At 38.4% G+C, this 15496-nt stretch overlaps 1 protein-coding gene across 16 annotated transcripts in view; it reads left to right on the top strand.

Moving 5' to 3' along the window:
* Window positions 1-6296: 6296 nt before the first annotated feature.
* The window catches only part of ZNF684 (zinc finger protein 684), a 36545-nt gene continuing 27345 nt past the window's right edge, over window positions 6297-15496 (top strand). For 3 of the 16 annotated variants that reach the window (XM_049698051.1, XM_049698031.1, XM_049698035.1), the window contains exons 1-2: window positions 6297-6463; window positions 7850-7887. In XM_049698051.1, the coding sequence (XP_049554008.1) occupies window positions 7873-7887 (15 nt within the window). In that variant the 5' untranslated portion in view covers window positions 6297-6463; window positions 7850-7872. Of the gene's footprint in view, window positions 6464-7779; window positions 7888-13125; window positions 13301-13623; window positions 13720-15496 lie in introns of those variants that run through there. The other 13 variants (XM_049698014.1, XM_049698015.1, XM_049698027.1 and 10 more) reach the window with 13 other exon arrangements.

Below are 15496 nucleotides of genomic sequence, written 5' to 3'. Positions count from 1 at the left end.
AATAGTTGTGTGTGCATGTTATTCCAAGCCTTTAAGTACATACATAAACATATTTCTGAAGTAGTGAAATGAGCAGAGCAGGAATTTAAAAGAAACCTAATACATATGCTCAAAGAAATAAGGAAAAATGAAGCAGGAACAGGAAGTCATAAAAAATGAAAATAGTAAAAATGATATTAATATTTACAAAAGAATGTATACGTGAGTGGAAGCTTGTATTATCTTCAACCCCACAGGTACCCATCATCATCTCCTACTCTAAGACCAGAGCATAAGTGATGCCCTGGAATTAGACAGACCTGGACTCTATTCTTTACTAGCTTGTGACCTTGGGAAAGTTTCTAAGCCTTTTCTGAGCCTCAGTTTTCCAATATGGAAAATGGAGTGATGGTAATTATACTCACCTCATAGAGTTATTATGAGGATTAAATGAGATGATGCATGCAAAGAGCTTAGGACAGTACTCAGCACAGCAGAATCATTCGATGATTCAGTATATGGATGGCACTGCTGCTACTGCTGCTGCAGCTGATAATAATGAAGATAATGTTGATGATAGTGTAAGTTGTTTCTAGTCCTTTGTTTCATTCATCTCTTTTTCCATTGAGCAACATTCTCAAGTATTTTGGTCTCAGATCCTTTGCATGCTTAAAAATTATTGACGATACCAAAGACATATTGTTTATATTGGTTTTATCAATGATATTTACTATAGGTCAAAACTGAGACTCTAGGGCTTTCCTGTTGGCTCAGCGGTTGAGAGTCCATCTGCTGATGCAGGGAACATGGGTTCATGCCCCGGTCCGGGAAGATCCCACATGCTGCAGAGTGGCTGGGCCCGTGAGCCATGGCCGCTGAGCCTGTGCGTCCGCAGCCTGTGCTCCGCAACGGGAGAGGCCACAACAGTGAGAGGCCCACGTACCGCAAAAAAATAAATTAATTAATTAAATAAAAGGATAATAAGAGAATATAATGAACAACTTTATGCCAATACATTTGACAGCTTAGATGATACAGAAAAATTCCTTGAAAGATACAAACTACCAAAGCTCTCTCAAGAAGAAAATCTGTAACCCGAATAGCCCTATATCTAATAAAGAGATTGACTTTGTAGTTTAAAACCTTCCCAGAAAGAAAACTCCAGGTCCAGATGACTTTACTGCTGAATTCTACCCAATATTTAAAGAAGAAATAATACTAAAGTCTACACAAACTTCCAGAAAATGGAAGAGGAGGGGAACTTCCCTACTCATTCAATGATGCCAGCATTACTCTGATACCCAGACCACATATTACTGGTAGACCAGTATACCCTATGAACATAAATGCAAAGATTTTAAACAAAATTTTAGCAAACAGAATCCAACAATATAGAAAAAGGACATGACCAAATGAGGTTTATGCCAGGAATGCAAGATTGGTTTAACATTAAAAGTATCAATGTAATTCACCATATTAATATACTAAACATGAAAAAAACATGATAATCTCAATAGATGCAAAAATTTTTTTGAGAAAATACAGCATCTGTTCTTCAGAAAAACTCTTGGAAACCTAAAACTAAAAGGGAACTTCCTCAATCTCATGAAGGGCATCTACAAGAAACCTACAGTTAACATTATACTTAATGGTGAAAGACAATGTTTTTCCCCTTAGTTCAGAAAAAAGGCAGTTATGTCATCTGTCACCATTTCTAGTCATCATTGTAGTGGTGGATAACTTATTTCCAATGCAATAAGTAAAGGAATATTGATAAAAGGCATCCAGATTGAGGAGGAAGAAATAAAACTTTACTTGCAGATAACATGATTATCTATGTAAGAAATCCCATGGAAACTTTGAAAAGCTAACAGACCGACATTCACAAATAAATTGTATTTCTACATAGTCACAACAAACAATTGGTAATGGAAATTCAAAAATACAATTTATAATATCAAAATTATGAAATATTTAGGGATAAATCTGACCAAAAAATGTGCGAGAGTTGTACACTGAAAACTAGAAAACACTGCTGAGAGAAATTAAAGTAAACTTAAATAAATGATGAGATATACCATGCTCATGGATTGGAAAACTTAATATTGTTAAGATATCAATTTTCCCCAAATTGATCTATAGATTCAAGACCCTAACCAGACAGGTTGCACTTATGGACATGAAACTATAGACAGTTGCACATTTATTCAGTATTCATAAATCTTTATTTAGCACCTATTATGTGTCAGCCTCTGGAGATATAGTCATAGACAAAACTAAAATTCTACTCACACCAATTCCAACGTGTGTTTTTTTTTCCCCATCACCAAGCAATTCTCAGACATCAGCTGAGTGTCATATAGTTCAACTCAATTCTGCCACTATCTACCTGGCAATAATGTCAGTCTCACACGTTAAGGGTTCAGTCCTCTCAGACTGCCTGTCTGGCCCCACTTCAGATGCCAATTGCAAGTCCTGGTTGTCTACCTGTGCTTCTGACCTACCTGCTATAGACTGGAGGTTCCAACAACCCCCTCCTTGGGTTTGATTAGTTTACTAGAGTGGCTCACAGAACTCAGAGAAACATTTTACTTACTAGACTACCAGTTTATTATTAAAGGATATAACTCAAGGACAGCTATATGGAAGAGATGCATAAGGCAAGGTATGGAAAAAGGGCGCAGATCTTCTGTGCCCTCTCTGGGCACATCACTCTCCCCACACCTCCACATGTTCACCAAGCCAGAAGCTCTCTGAACCCCATCTTTTTGGGGGTTTATTACATAGCCATGATTGATTAAATCATTCATTGCATAGCCATGATTGATTAAATCATTCATTGCATAGCCATGATTGATTAAATCATTGGCCATTGGCTATTGATTCAACCTCCAGCCTCTCTCGCCTCCCCAGAGGTTAGGAGGCATGGGACTGAAAGTTCCAACCCTCTAATCACATGATTCGGTTTTCCTGGCAATCAGCCCCCATCCTTAGGTGCAGTCCAAAAGTCGCCTCATTAACATAACAAAAGACACCATGCTCATTCTCATCGCTTAGGGAATTCCAAGAGTTTTAGGAGCTCTGAGCCAGAATTGGGGATGAAGGCCAAATACATATTTCTTATTATAAATCACAATATCACAAAAATGAATAAAATATATGCCCTCATAGAACATATATACTATGAGAGAAAGACAGGAAAAAGGAAGAAGAGAAATCAAGGATGGCTCCTAAATATTTGATTTGAACATGTGAAGTTGGAGGTGGCTTTTAAGCCTCTCGAAGGGGAGATTTCAGGTAGGCATAAGGAATTAGGGGTCAGAAATTCAGGGGAGAGATGAGGGCTGGAGATATAGATTTCTCAGTCAACGTCAAATAAATGGTATTTAAAGCCATGAGACTGAATGAGACCATTTGAGGAAAACTTCAGAAAGAAAAGGCCCAAGGCCAAACCCTTGAATATTCCAACATTTGGAGGCAGGACAGAGGGAGAGTATTCAGTAAAGAAAATAAAGAAGTAGTGTTAGTGAGGTGGGAGAAATGATCTTTTGTGAGATGTTCTAGAAGCCAAAATAAGGATTTCAATTTTCTTAAATGCCGTTGAGGTCAAACATTATGAGGACTAAGAAAGTCCATTTAATTTTTCAACTGAAATTTCATTGGTAACTTGACAAGAGCAGTTTTAGGAGTGTAGTTATGGTCAAGAAGCCAATTAGAATGGACTGAGGAGACAGTTGGAAGTGAGAAAATTTAGACAGCAACAAGAAACAACTCTTTAGAGAAAATTATTCTATGAAAGAAAGCTAGGAAATAGAGCAATTGCTCAAGTGAGCTACATGTCAAGAAAGGACTTTTTAAAGATTAGATATAAAAATATGTCTTTATGACATTGAAAATGCCAGTAAAGTTAAGGGCTACTAATATCAAGCGGGCTCTTAATGATGCCAGGCAATAGTACCACATTTCTGTAATCCATTCACTCTCACCATTCCTAAATAACATTAGGATCTCAGATGCCATTGATTATAAGATACATCATTATTTTACATATTACTAAGAAAGAAAAAATATGCTGCCAATTAAACTATGGCATGCCATCATTTGTAAGACAGCAATTTCACAGATGTTGAAATATGAAAAAGTATTAGAATCAATGTAATACACTATTTTCTTTCCTCAAACCTGTAATACCTTCTCCCTATCTTCACTTTGAGCTTCCTATTTCACTGAGAAAATAGAAGCATTCAGGTGAGGACATCCTCATTCTCCCACCACCAAATCTGTCCACGTGTCTGCATCTGTACCTATCGACTCTGCCTCTCCCCCTCCCCTTTTTATAAACATCTTTATTGGAGTATAATTGCTTTACAATGCTGTGTTAGTTTCTGCTGTATAACAAAGTGAATCAGCTATATGTATACATATATCCCCATATCTCCTCCCTCTTGCGTCTCCCTCCCACCCTCCCTATCCCACCCCTCTAGGTGGTCACAGAGCACCAAGCTGACCTCCCTGTGCTATGCAGCTGCTTCCCACTAGCTATCTGTTTTACATTTGGTAGTGTATATATGTCCATGACACTCTCTCACTTTGTCCCAGCTTACCCTTCCTCCTCCCTGTATGCCTCCCCTTTTATTTCAATGAATAAATTGTCCATACTCTTGCTTAGAACTGATCCCCCCGATTATGTACTGGATTACATCCCTTCTTTCCTCAAGGACTTTCCTCCTGCAACTGTCGTCTTTCCTGTATTGTCCATTTCCCCCTCTCCACTGTATCATTTTAATTAGGATACAAACACTAATTTCTTCCATCTTAAAAAAAAAATTCTGGACCCCAATTCCATATGCAGAGGACAGCTTTATTTTTCTACTCATCTTAAAAAAGCAAAACTGAAGAAGTTGTCTATATGTACTTGCTTTCTCCCATTGTTTCATCCCACCCTTACCTAACTCTTATCAGACTTTATCAAACTTCCATCACTACACCAAAAGGGCATGTTTCAACAACTCCCACACTGCTCAATCCACTAGCCAATTATTAGTTCACATCCTACCTGACCTATCGGCAGCATTTAATGCAGTGGCTCACTCCTTCCTTCTTGGAACATTTTCTTCCCTTGATTTTGCAGATTCAAGCCCTCCTTCTTTTCCATCTGCCTCACGGATTATTCCATCTCAGTCTACTTTGTTGGGTTCTTTTCATCTCCCTGGCCTAAGCTAGTGTATGGCTAGAAGAAACTGAACTAAGGGTAAATTATTCTCTTTAGCATACTGCTGATTTAGATTTTCCAGCATTTAAAAATTCTGGTGTCTATACAGATGGCCAAGAGGTACATGAAAAGCTGCTCAACATCACTAATTATTAGAGAAATGCAAATGAAAACTACAATGAGGTATCACCTCACACCAGTTAGAATGGGCATCATCAGAAAATCTAAAAACAACAAATGCTGGAGAGGGTGTGGAGAAAAGGGAACCTTCTTGCACTGTTGGTGGGAATGTAAATTGATACAGCCACTATGGAGAACAGTGTAGAGGTTCCTTAAAAAACTAAAAATAGAATTACCATATGACCCAGCAATCCCACTATTGGGCATATACCATGAGAAAACCATAATTCAAAAAGACACATGCACCCCAATGTTCATTGCAGCTCTGATTACAATAGCCAGGTCATGGAAGCAACCTAAATGCCCATCAACAGATGAATGGATAAAGAAGATGTGGTACATATATACAATGGAATATTACTCAGCCATAAAAAAGGAATGAAATTGGGTCATTTGTAGAGACGTGGATGGATCTAGAGACTGTCATACAGAGTGAAGTAAGTCAGAAAGTGAAGAACAAATATCATGTATTAACACATATATGTGGAACCTAGAAAAATGGTACAGATTAACCGGTTTGCATGGCAGAAATAGAGACAGAGATGTAGAGAACAAACGTATGGACACCAAGGGGGGAAAGCAGGAGGTGGGGAGTGGTGGTGTGATGAATTGGGAGATTGGGATTGACATATACACACTAATATGTATAAAATAGATACGTAATAAGAACCTACTGTATAAAAAAATAAAATTTCCAAAAAAAAAGCTGATGTCTTTCATTTTAAACAAAAAGGATATATACATCTCCCTTTTATAAATGACCCTGTCTCTCCAAACGGCCCCAGAGATACTAACCCAGGAATCTCCCCTCAAAGAGGCAGGAGCATGTGACGCATTCCGGAAACGAGCTCCATGGGCCTTATGGGAAATGTAGTGCCCGATGAGTAGCCTGCACCGCGGGGGAACTTGGGAATCTCTGGGTGGGCAGTTACTTCCGCACACGCGCAGTGGGGCAGTAGCCTGTAGTCTGTAATTTTCCAACCAGCACTGTATGAAGTAAGAGTCGGGGTTTCGCCCAGATCTGGGAGATCTCCGTAAGCTGATCTCCAGCTTAGAGTCGGAGCGGGGAGTGTGGCAGTGAAAGACTGGCAGGTATGACTGCAGAACTTGAGGGACATAAGGGAAGGGCGGGAAGAAAGGGACCGGTTTATTGGCTTACTGAACTGAAAAACCTTAAAACTCTCACGTGCGGTGACTTCGTGTTTGGGTGTGTGGGTCCTGTCCAATTCTGGAATAGTTCAGAGAAAGCAAGAGATAGGGCCCGACCGCCACTCAGAGGGTTCCTAGATCCCGGGTGGGGCTAGAGCAAGCTCAGTTTGCGTTCCTGCCCTTGCGAGTAAAGGACACTATGTAGAAGTCTGTGCATCAAACTACACCTTCCCTGATTACAGGAGCACAGTTGGTCCTACCAGAACCATTTAAAACCATTTACAATGGTTTAAAATTAAACCATGTTAAGGGATCTAGGAATAAAGCGATTCTAGAGAAACTTCGATGCACTCTTAGGGTATTATCACAACAATCATCCGAATTTTGCATATGAATTAACTGAAGCTGAGAGAGGTGAAGTTAACTTGCCTAGACTCAAACAGTTTAGTATAATAGAAGATCTGAAATTCAAATCCAGATGAGTTTTCTTCAAATTTCATTTTTTTCGCAAGATGAAAACAACCTGCAAAACAAAGCGTTGGACGTATTTTCTTTTTGAAATATTTGAGTAATGTATGCTGAGTAAAATTCGGTGTGTCTTTTTTTTTTTTTTTTTTAAGGATCTCTTGGTGAATCTTCAGATTTTCCAGTGAAGACGAAATAAAGCTGGGGGTCCATCTTGCACATTTTAGCCTTTCTAGGGCCCTAGCAGTGCTGGTTGGAATTTCAAAAAGCCTAGACTGGGCTCATAGGAGATGGTGAATTCCGAGGGGGAGGAGGAGGGAGAGGGAGAAACAGATTTAGAGTCTAAACTGAAGACTCCAGCTTAAAAAAAATCCTCACCTCCCCCCCCTCCCCGCCGGGTCCCTGGATCCGGCCTTCTCAAGAAACCTACTTGAGATCTCTTACTCCAGCTACAGAACAGAGACCAGAGAATCACAGGAAGGAATGACTTCTAAAGATACTGAGCTTCGGAGGTCAGGCTTTTAGTTATCCTTTTAACTCATTCATTATTTACTTAGGATACAAGTATTTGTATTTACTTAGGATACGTTTCTGGGAGAAAAAAAAAGTCACTGGTTTAAAGGTTAACGACTTGCTGTTAGGTCTGTAGGACAGAAATGTATCTAAGCTCCATATATTAATAACACAGAGATCATTGCTTATAAAATATAGACTTTTCTGACTTGCTAGAAATGTCGTTCTCCCACTGGGTGGCATATTCTGAGACTGCAGTGTGTGTGCTTCTGTTTTCACAGAGCAGGGTTCTACACTGCAGTCCTGGTGTTTCTCATGTCTTTACTCTCTTCCCCATTTCTACTTTCATAGATCTCTGTGTAAGAGCTGCAAAAATGGTCAACTTAGAGGTAAGGCATCCATTTATTGCTATTTAAATCTCTTAAAAAATCCATATAAGGACTTCCCTGGCGGTCCAGTGGTTAAGACTCCGTGCTTCCACTGCAGGGGGCGCGGGTTCCATCGAGGAACTAAGATCCTGCATGCCGTGCAGCGCAGCCAAAAAAAAAAGAAAATCCACATAATAAAAAGGAAATGTATAGTCAGGGAAAATGTAAATTGAATAGATCAGGTCCAAAAGTGCTAAGTTGATATCCAGATTATAGGGTCTGCACTTAGCTGGAGCTGCATATGTATACGCAGTCTTTCTGGTGATCATAGAAAATGGATAGCCAACCTTTTAAAGTACTGGCTTTGTCCTTGAGAATAAAGCAGAACAATTCCCCGGATAAGTAAATTTTTTCTTGGCACAATTCTCCAAAGAAAATATCTTACAATGGGTTTTCTTTTTTTTTTTTTTTTTTGCCGCACCCCGAGGCTTGTGGAATCTTACTTCCCCAACCAGGGATTGAACCCACGACCCACCAGTGAGAGTGCCGAGTCCTAACCACCGGCCCAGCAGGGGATTCCCACAATGGGTTTTCATAGAGATAGTGTTGGAAACAATATTGACAGTAACAATCCTGTGATAAATATAACATCAGTTTTCCTATGACTTTCTTTTTATAAATTTTTATTTATTTATTTATTTGGTTGCACCAGGTCTTAGTTGCAGCAGGCAGGCTCCTTAGTTGTGGCTCACCTGCTCCTTAGTTGTGGCATGCAAACTCTTAGTTGAGGCATGCATTTGGGATCTAGTTCCCTGACTGGGGATTGAATCCAGGCTCCCTGCACTGGGAGCGTGGAGTCCTAACCAGTGTGCCACCAGGGAAGTCCCTCCTGTGACTTTCTTAGAGTGTTCCCTAGAATAAGCAGAGAACATAGTGCCAAGAAGTGCTATATGAACTCAATTTGTAAGTCCAGGTACATATCCTTTTTAATATTCACCTGGATCCATAAGTAAACCTTGCTCCTTTTCCAGAGTCTTCAGCAATTCTTGAGCATTTTCTCTTCCATGTGAATTTAAAAATCAGCTTGTCAAGGTCCATAAGGGGGTATGTTACGTATTTTTATTGTGATTGCGTTACACTTTTAGATTAATTTGGAGAGAATTCATAACTTTTCAATAGTGAGTTCTCCATTTTTTTAAATTGAAGTAGAGTTGATTTACCATGTTGTGCCAATGTCTGCTGTACAGCACAGTAACTCAGTTATACACATAGAGACATGCTTTTTTCATATTCTTTTCCATTTTGGTTTATCACAGGGTATTGAATATAGTTCCCTGTGCTATATGTTAGGACCTTGTTGTGTATCCATTCTAAATGTAATAGTTTGCATCTATCAACCACAAACTACCAGTCCATCCCTCTCCCTCCCCTCCTCCCTGTTGGCAACCACATGTCTGTTCTCTATGTCTGTGAGTCAGTTTCTGATTTGTAGATAGGTTCATTTGTGCCATATTTTAGATTCCACATATAAGTGATATCATATAGTATTAGTCTTTCTCTTTCTGACTTACTTCACTTAATATGATAATCTCTAGTCTCATCCATGTTGCTGCCAATGGCATTATTTCATTCTTTTTTATGGCTGAGTAATATTCCATTGTATATATGTACCACATCTTCTTTATCCATTCATCTGTCGATGGACATTTAGGTTGTTTCCATGTTTTGGCTATTGTGAATAGTGCTGCTGTGAACATAGGGGTGCATGTATCTTTTTGAATTATAGTTTTGTCCGGGTACATTCCCAGTAGTGGGATTGCTGGATCATATGGTAATTCTATTTTTAGTTTTCTGAGGGACCTCTATACTGTTCTCCATAGTGGCTGTACCAACTTACATTCCCACCAACAGTGTAGGAGGGTTCCCTTTTCTCCACACCCTCTCCAGCATTTGTTATTTGTGAGTTCTTCATTTTTATTCATTGTTTTTTGGTCCTTCATTACAGTTTTATAGGTTTATTATGGTAATTCTTTTACATTTCTTATGATGTTTATTCTTACATATGGTTTAAGTTGCTATTGAGAATGGAATGGATCTTTTTTCATTATATTTTCTAATTGGCTATTCTGGTGTAGAGGAAAGTATGGATTTATCTATTTGACTTTATGTCAACTTACAGAACTCTTACTAAGTCCAAGAGTTTTTTAGTTGATTCTTAGATTTTCTAGATAGACCATCATATACTCTTCAAATGGAGTTTTGTCCCTTATTGCCTAATATATAGGCTCCATATTTTTTCCTTGTCTTACGTCAATGGACAGGACTTCTAGTAACTATAATTTTGAATGTAATTTCTAACCAAAATCTTTTTTGTTCCAGTTTTAGTGGGAATGCTTCCAGTGTCATACTGTTTCCTCTTGTAATCTGGTCGATAGTTGTTTTTTTGTTTTGTTTTGTTTTTTAAATCAAGTTAAGGATTTTTAGCTTGTTAAGATTGTTTTCATAAATTGGGAACTTTTTTTCTCATATCATTTTTTTTATAACTGTCAATAAAATAATATATTTTTTCTTTAATATAACAGTTTAAAGAATTTCTAATACATTTCCCAATATTGAACTATCTGTGCATTCCTGGGGTAAACCCTGCCTAGTCTCTTAACTTTTTTTTTTTTAATATTTATTTATTTATTTGGCTGCACCAGGTCTTAGTTGTGGCATGTGGTATCTTCATTGCTGTGTGCAGGATCTTTAGCTGTGGCATGCAGACTTTTTTAGTTGCAGCATGTGAATCTAGTTCCCTGACCAGGGACTGAACCCAGGCCCCCTGCTTAGGGAGCGAGGAGTCTTAACCACTGGACCACCAAGGAAGTCCCTCTCTTAACTTTTTAAAGGGACAGATAGTAAATATTTTAGGCTTGAAGGCCATATAATCTCTGTGGCAACTACTCAACTCTGCTCTTGTAGTTGAAGTAAACAAATGGACATAACTATGTTCCAGTTACATTTTATTTACAAACACAGGCGGTCAACCTGTGGGTGGTAGTTTGCTGACACCTGCTTTATATGTTCTTAACTATCTCTTTGCAGTAGGCATGTTACCACATGCCTTTTTAATTTCAGTTTAAGTTAAACATGATTTTGACTTTATGGTTGAGAGGATGTATTTTATCATATTAAAAAATCTGGGGGCTTCCCTGGTGGCGCAGTGGTTGAGAGTCCGCCTGCTGATGCAGGGGACACGGGTTCGTGCCCCGGTCCAGGAAGATCCCACTTGCCGCGGAGCGGCTAGGCCCGTGAGCCATGGCCGCTGAGCCTGCGCATCCAGAGCCTGTGCTCTGCAACAGGAGAGGCCACAACAGTGAGAGGCCCACGTACTGCAGAAAAAAAAAAATCTGTATTTTTCTATTTTATTATGCTTATGTGAGTCTGGCGTATTAACCTTATAGCCCCTCTAACATCTTATTACCTTTACATGTTTGTTTTGCAGTGTCTAATAGATTGTAAGATCTCTGAGGGCAGTAATAATTTTATTTTTTGTTATCTCTAGTACTGTACTTGGTATGTCCTCATTGAATATTGTATGAGTGAATGAATGAAGAACATATAAGTAATATTTTAAAATAATTTTTAGACATAATTCACATATTACAAATTGACCCCTTTAAAATGTATACAATTTAGTGGGGTTTTTTTTAGTATATTATCATAATTGTGAAAGCATCACCACTAATCTCAGAACATTTTCATTACTCTCAAAAGAAACCCCATATCCATTAGCAGTCACTTCCCATTCCTTCCTTCACCCAGCCCTGAATTACTTTATGTTTATATGTATTTGCCTATTCTGAGCATTTCATACAAACGGAACCATACAATATGTGATTTCTTGTGACTGGCTTCTCTCACCCAGCACAAAATTTTCAAGGATCATTTATGTTGTAGAGTCCTTTTTATTGCTGAATAATATTGGATCATATGGATGTACCTCATTTTTTAAATCTATTTATTAGTTGATGGATACCCATATTGTTGCCACTTTTGCCTATTATGAATAATTCTGCTATGGGCATTTGTGTATGGTTTTTTCTTTGGCGGGGGGATGTATGATTTCAATTCTTTTGCGTATATACCTAGGAAAAATTGCTGGGTCATATGGTGACTCTATGTTTGACATTTTGAGGAACTCCTGAACTGTTTTCCATAGTTGCTGCACCATTTTACAGTTCTACCATCAATGTATGAGAGTTCCAGTTTCTCCCTATCCTTATTAACACTTATCATTGTCTGCCTTTGATTTTAGCCATCCTAGTGGGTATAAAGTGATACCTCATTGTGGTTTTAATTTGTATTTACTAATGATGTTGAACATCTTTTCATGTGCTTATGGACCATATCTGTTTTTGGAAAAATGTCTGTTCAAATTCTTTGCCCATTTTTAAATTTGGTTTTCTTTTTATTGTTTTGTTGTAAGAATTCTTTTTATAATTTAGATGCAAATTTCTTTTTAGATATATGATTTACAAGTATTTCCTCCTATTTTGTGAATTGTCTTTTTCACTTTCTTCATGGTATCCTTTGAAGCTTAAAAATGTTTAATTTTGGTGAATTCCAATTTATCTATTTTTTTTCTTTTGTCACTTACACTTTTTCTGTCATGTGTAACAAACCATTGCCTAATCCCAGGTCATAAAGATTTACTCCCTTGTTTTCATCTAAGAATTATATACAGTTGACCCTTGAGCAACATGGGTTTGAACCGTGTGGGTCCACTTATATGTAGATTTTTTTCAATACATACATACTACAGTACTACATGACCTGTGGTTCGTTGAATTCGTGGTTGTGGAACCACGGATATGGAGGGCTGTAAAGTTATGTGGATTTTTAACTGTGGAGAGGTTGACACCCCTAACCCCCAAGTTGTTCAAGGGTCACCTCTAGTTTTAACTCTGACACATAGGTCTCTGATCCATTTTTAGTTCATTTTTATATATGATGTAAGGTGTGTGTGTTGAGGGGAGTCCAACTTCATTTTTTTGCATGTGGAGATCCAGTTGGTCCAACACCATTTGTTTAAAAGACCATTCTTTCCCCCATTGAATTATCCTGGCACTAGTTGAATATTTTTAATATAATTTTTGTTTCTATCACAAAGTATATTTCTGAATCAGGTGTACAGTAGTTATCAAACATTACTTTCTGAAAACTCAGCAATGAACATGATATGATCCTAAGAGGCTGCCATGATTCTCTTACAAGTTCCCAAATGATGCACACTTTAGTTTGAAGATCCATATACTGTTACAGGGATCAGTGACACTCCAGGATGTGGCTGTGGAATTCACCCCAGAGGAGTGGCAGCTGCTTGACTGTGATCAGAGAACCTTGTATTGGGATGTGATGTTGGAGAACTTTAGAAACCTCATCTCAATGGGTAAGGACAGTGGGTGGTAACTTTTCAGTGTAACTCATTATGTTTTAATAGTGCCTTCCTTTAAGACCTACGAAAGCTGTGAACATTCTGAAGCATTAGTAAGTTTGTCCCTGAATTTTAGTGGTCAAAGATTCTTAATCCCCTTTGGGGATCAGATAATTTGTTTAATGCTTCTGCCTCCCAAATGAAGAAGGGTCTTTTCTGTCTAAAGCTTGTCTGTCATCTTCACAGGCCCTAAGACTCCAGGAGGCAAACCCGAATTGTGAGGTAGTCGTTTGTTCCTAGCACTTTGTCCCCAGTTCTGTGTTGTTTCCCATGAACAGGGTGTCCAGTCACCAAAACAATAGTGATCTTCAAGGTGGAGCAAGGACAAGAGCCATGGATGGTGGAGGGAGAGAACCCACGTTGGCGCTCTCCAGGTGAGTCAGAGAAAGCAGGTAGATGGGAGTCTCTGGAACTGAGATCCCAGTTGGTGAGTGAGGGACAGGCACCTCTGAAATACTTTTCAGGAAGCACCTCTTAAAACCACACACCTTTGAAAGTGACTGGGTACACCTGACACAACATCCTCAGATCCCCAGGTGACACCTTCACTTCCACTCTTCCACGTGGCCGCTCTTTCTGTTTCTCAGCTCTTGTGTGGGAGGATGTCCTTCCTCTCCGCTCTGGCTCCTCGCGCTGCCTGTTCCATGGAAGTGCTTGTTGGTTCTCTCAGTCCCTAGAATCCTCATTCTTCTTCCCTCCTCAACATGATGGCAGATCTTTCCATACATCTGTTTCTAATAAAGTAGTCAGATTATGTGGATTTGAAGTCTTATTCCACCAACCTCTGTCTAACCTAATTATTTTGTAGCACAACTTTATTTATAAAATAGGGATAATATGACTTTACCTCAGGTTTTTGTAAAGATTATATGAGTTAATACAAGCAAAACCCTTCATATAGTGGCAGACAGTAAGTGTTCAGCATATGTTAGTTGTTTTTATTTCAAAACTTTTTTTTTTTTTTTTTAACTGTGAGTTTCAGTTTTATTTGGGGACTTACTGAGCACTATACCTTGGGAGACAACCTCTCAGATAGCTCTGAGAAATTACTCTGAAGAGGTGAAGGGGTACACGCAGTTAAGGATACATCTCGGTAGAAGGTTACTGCTAGTCATGAGGAACAAATATCTCAAGTAATGATTTTAGTGCTTTTCTAAGTTTGGGAAGATGCAAGAATCCAAGTTCATTTAAAAATTCTCCTGAAATAATTCTAAATATCTAAAGGCCCATTTTTGCAGAGCACAGAGTGACTCATCCTGAATTCCTTTCAGGATGTAAGTCAGTGAGTATAGTGGCTAAAGGCTTGATTCTTGTAGAACTGGATGGTGTACAACACTTTTTGTTTTACAGTTTCCCCCTTTTGGTCATAAGTTCAACCAAGGTTTGGGAGACATTTTGTGACCAATTTGTCCCATAGTGCTAGGAAGGCTCATTCCTAGGTATGGCGAGGATTTCATTGATGGGCCACTCAGTGTGCTGTTACTGGACTAGGCATTTTTTTTTTGTTTTTTTTTTGTTTTTTTATTTCATCCCTAGTTTTATCATAATTTTATTACGAAATATAATTTTCATATGGGATATATCTTATCAAGTCTCACCTCCTCCACCACGACTACTCTCATCACATGGTTTTACCTCTTTTTTTTATTTTTTATTTTTTATTTTTTTATTTTTTTTTTATTTTTTTTTGAATATTCATTTATTTTTAATGACTTATTAGAACAAATACCTATAGATATCATTATATATATGATATATAAATTAATTATACAATATATCATGTATTAATGATTAAAACATACTCTGGTAAATATTATATATTCAATATGAAACAGGAGGAAAGGGGGCAGGGCACAACCTTTAAAAGAATTACATAGCCCGAGGACACAACATAAACTGATTAGAACAAAATAGGTCCAAGATGGCGGACGAGTCTACTTCCACTAGACCTTGAGCCTCAGTATACACTCATTGTAACACATCAGCAAGCTAAGTGACACACCCACAGGTGCCACGACAGTTCCAAGGATGACCATAAAGGTCAAAAAGTGGGCGGTGGCTCAATTCCTAGAAATCCCCACCCCTTCCCCAAAATAGCTGGAATACTCCTCCCACTCATCAGCGTATGAAATTACTCACCCCTATAAAACT

This window comes from Orcinus orca, chromosome 1 (genome assembly GCF_937001465.1).
Source record: "Orcinus orca chromosome 1, mOrcOrc1.1, whole genome shotgun sequence".
Classification (NCBI taxonomy): Eukaryota; Metazoa; Chordata; class Mammalia; order Artiodactyla; family Delphinidae; genus Orcinus; species Orcinus orca.
This window is presented reverse-complemented; position numbering and strand designations above follow the sequence as displayed.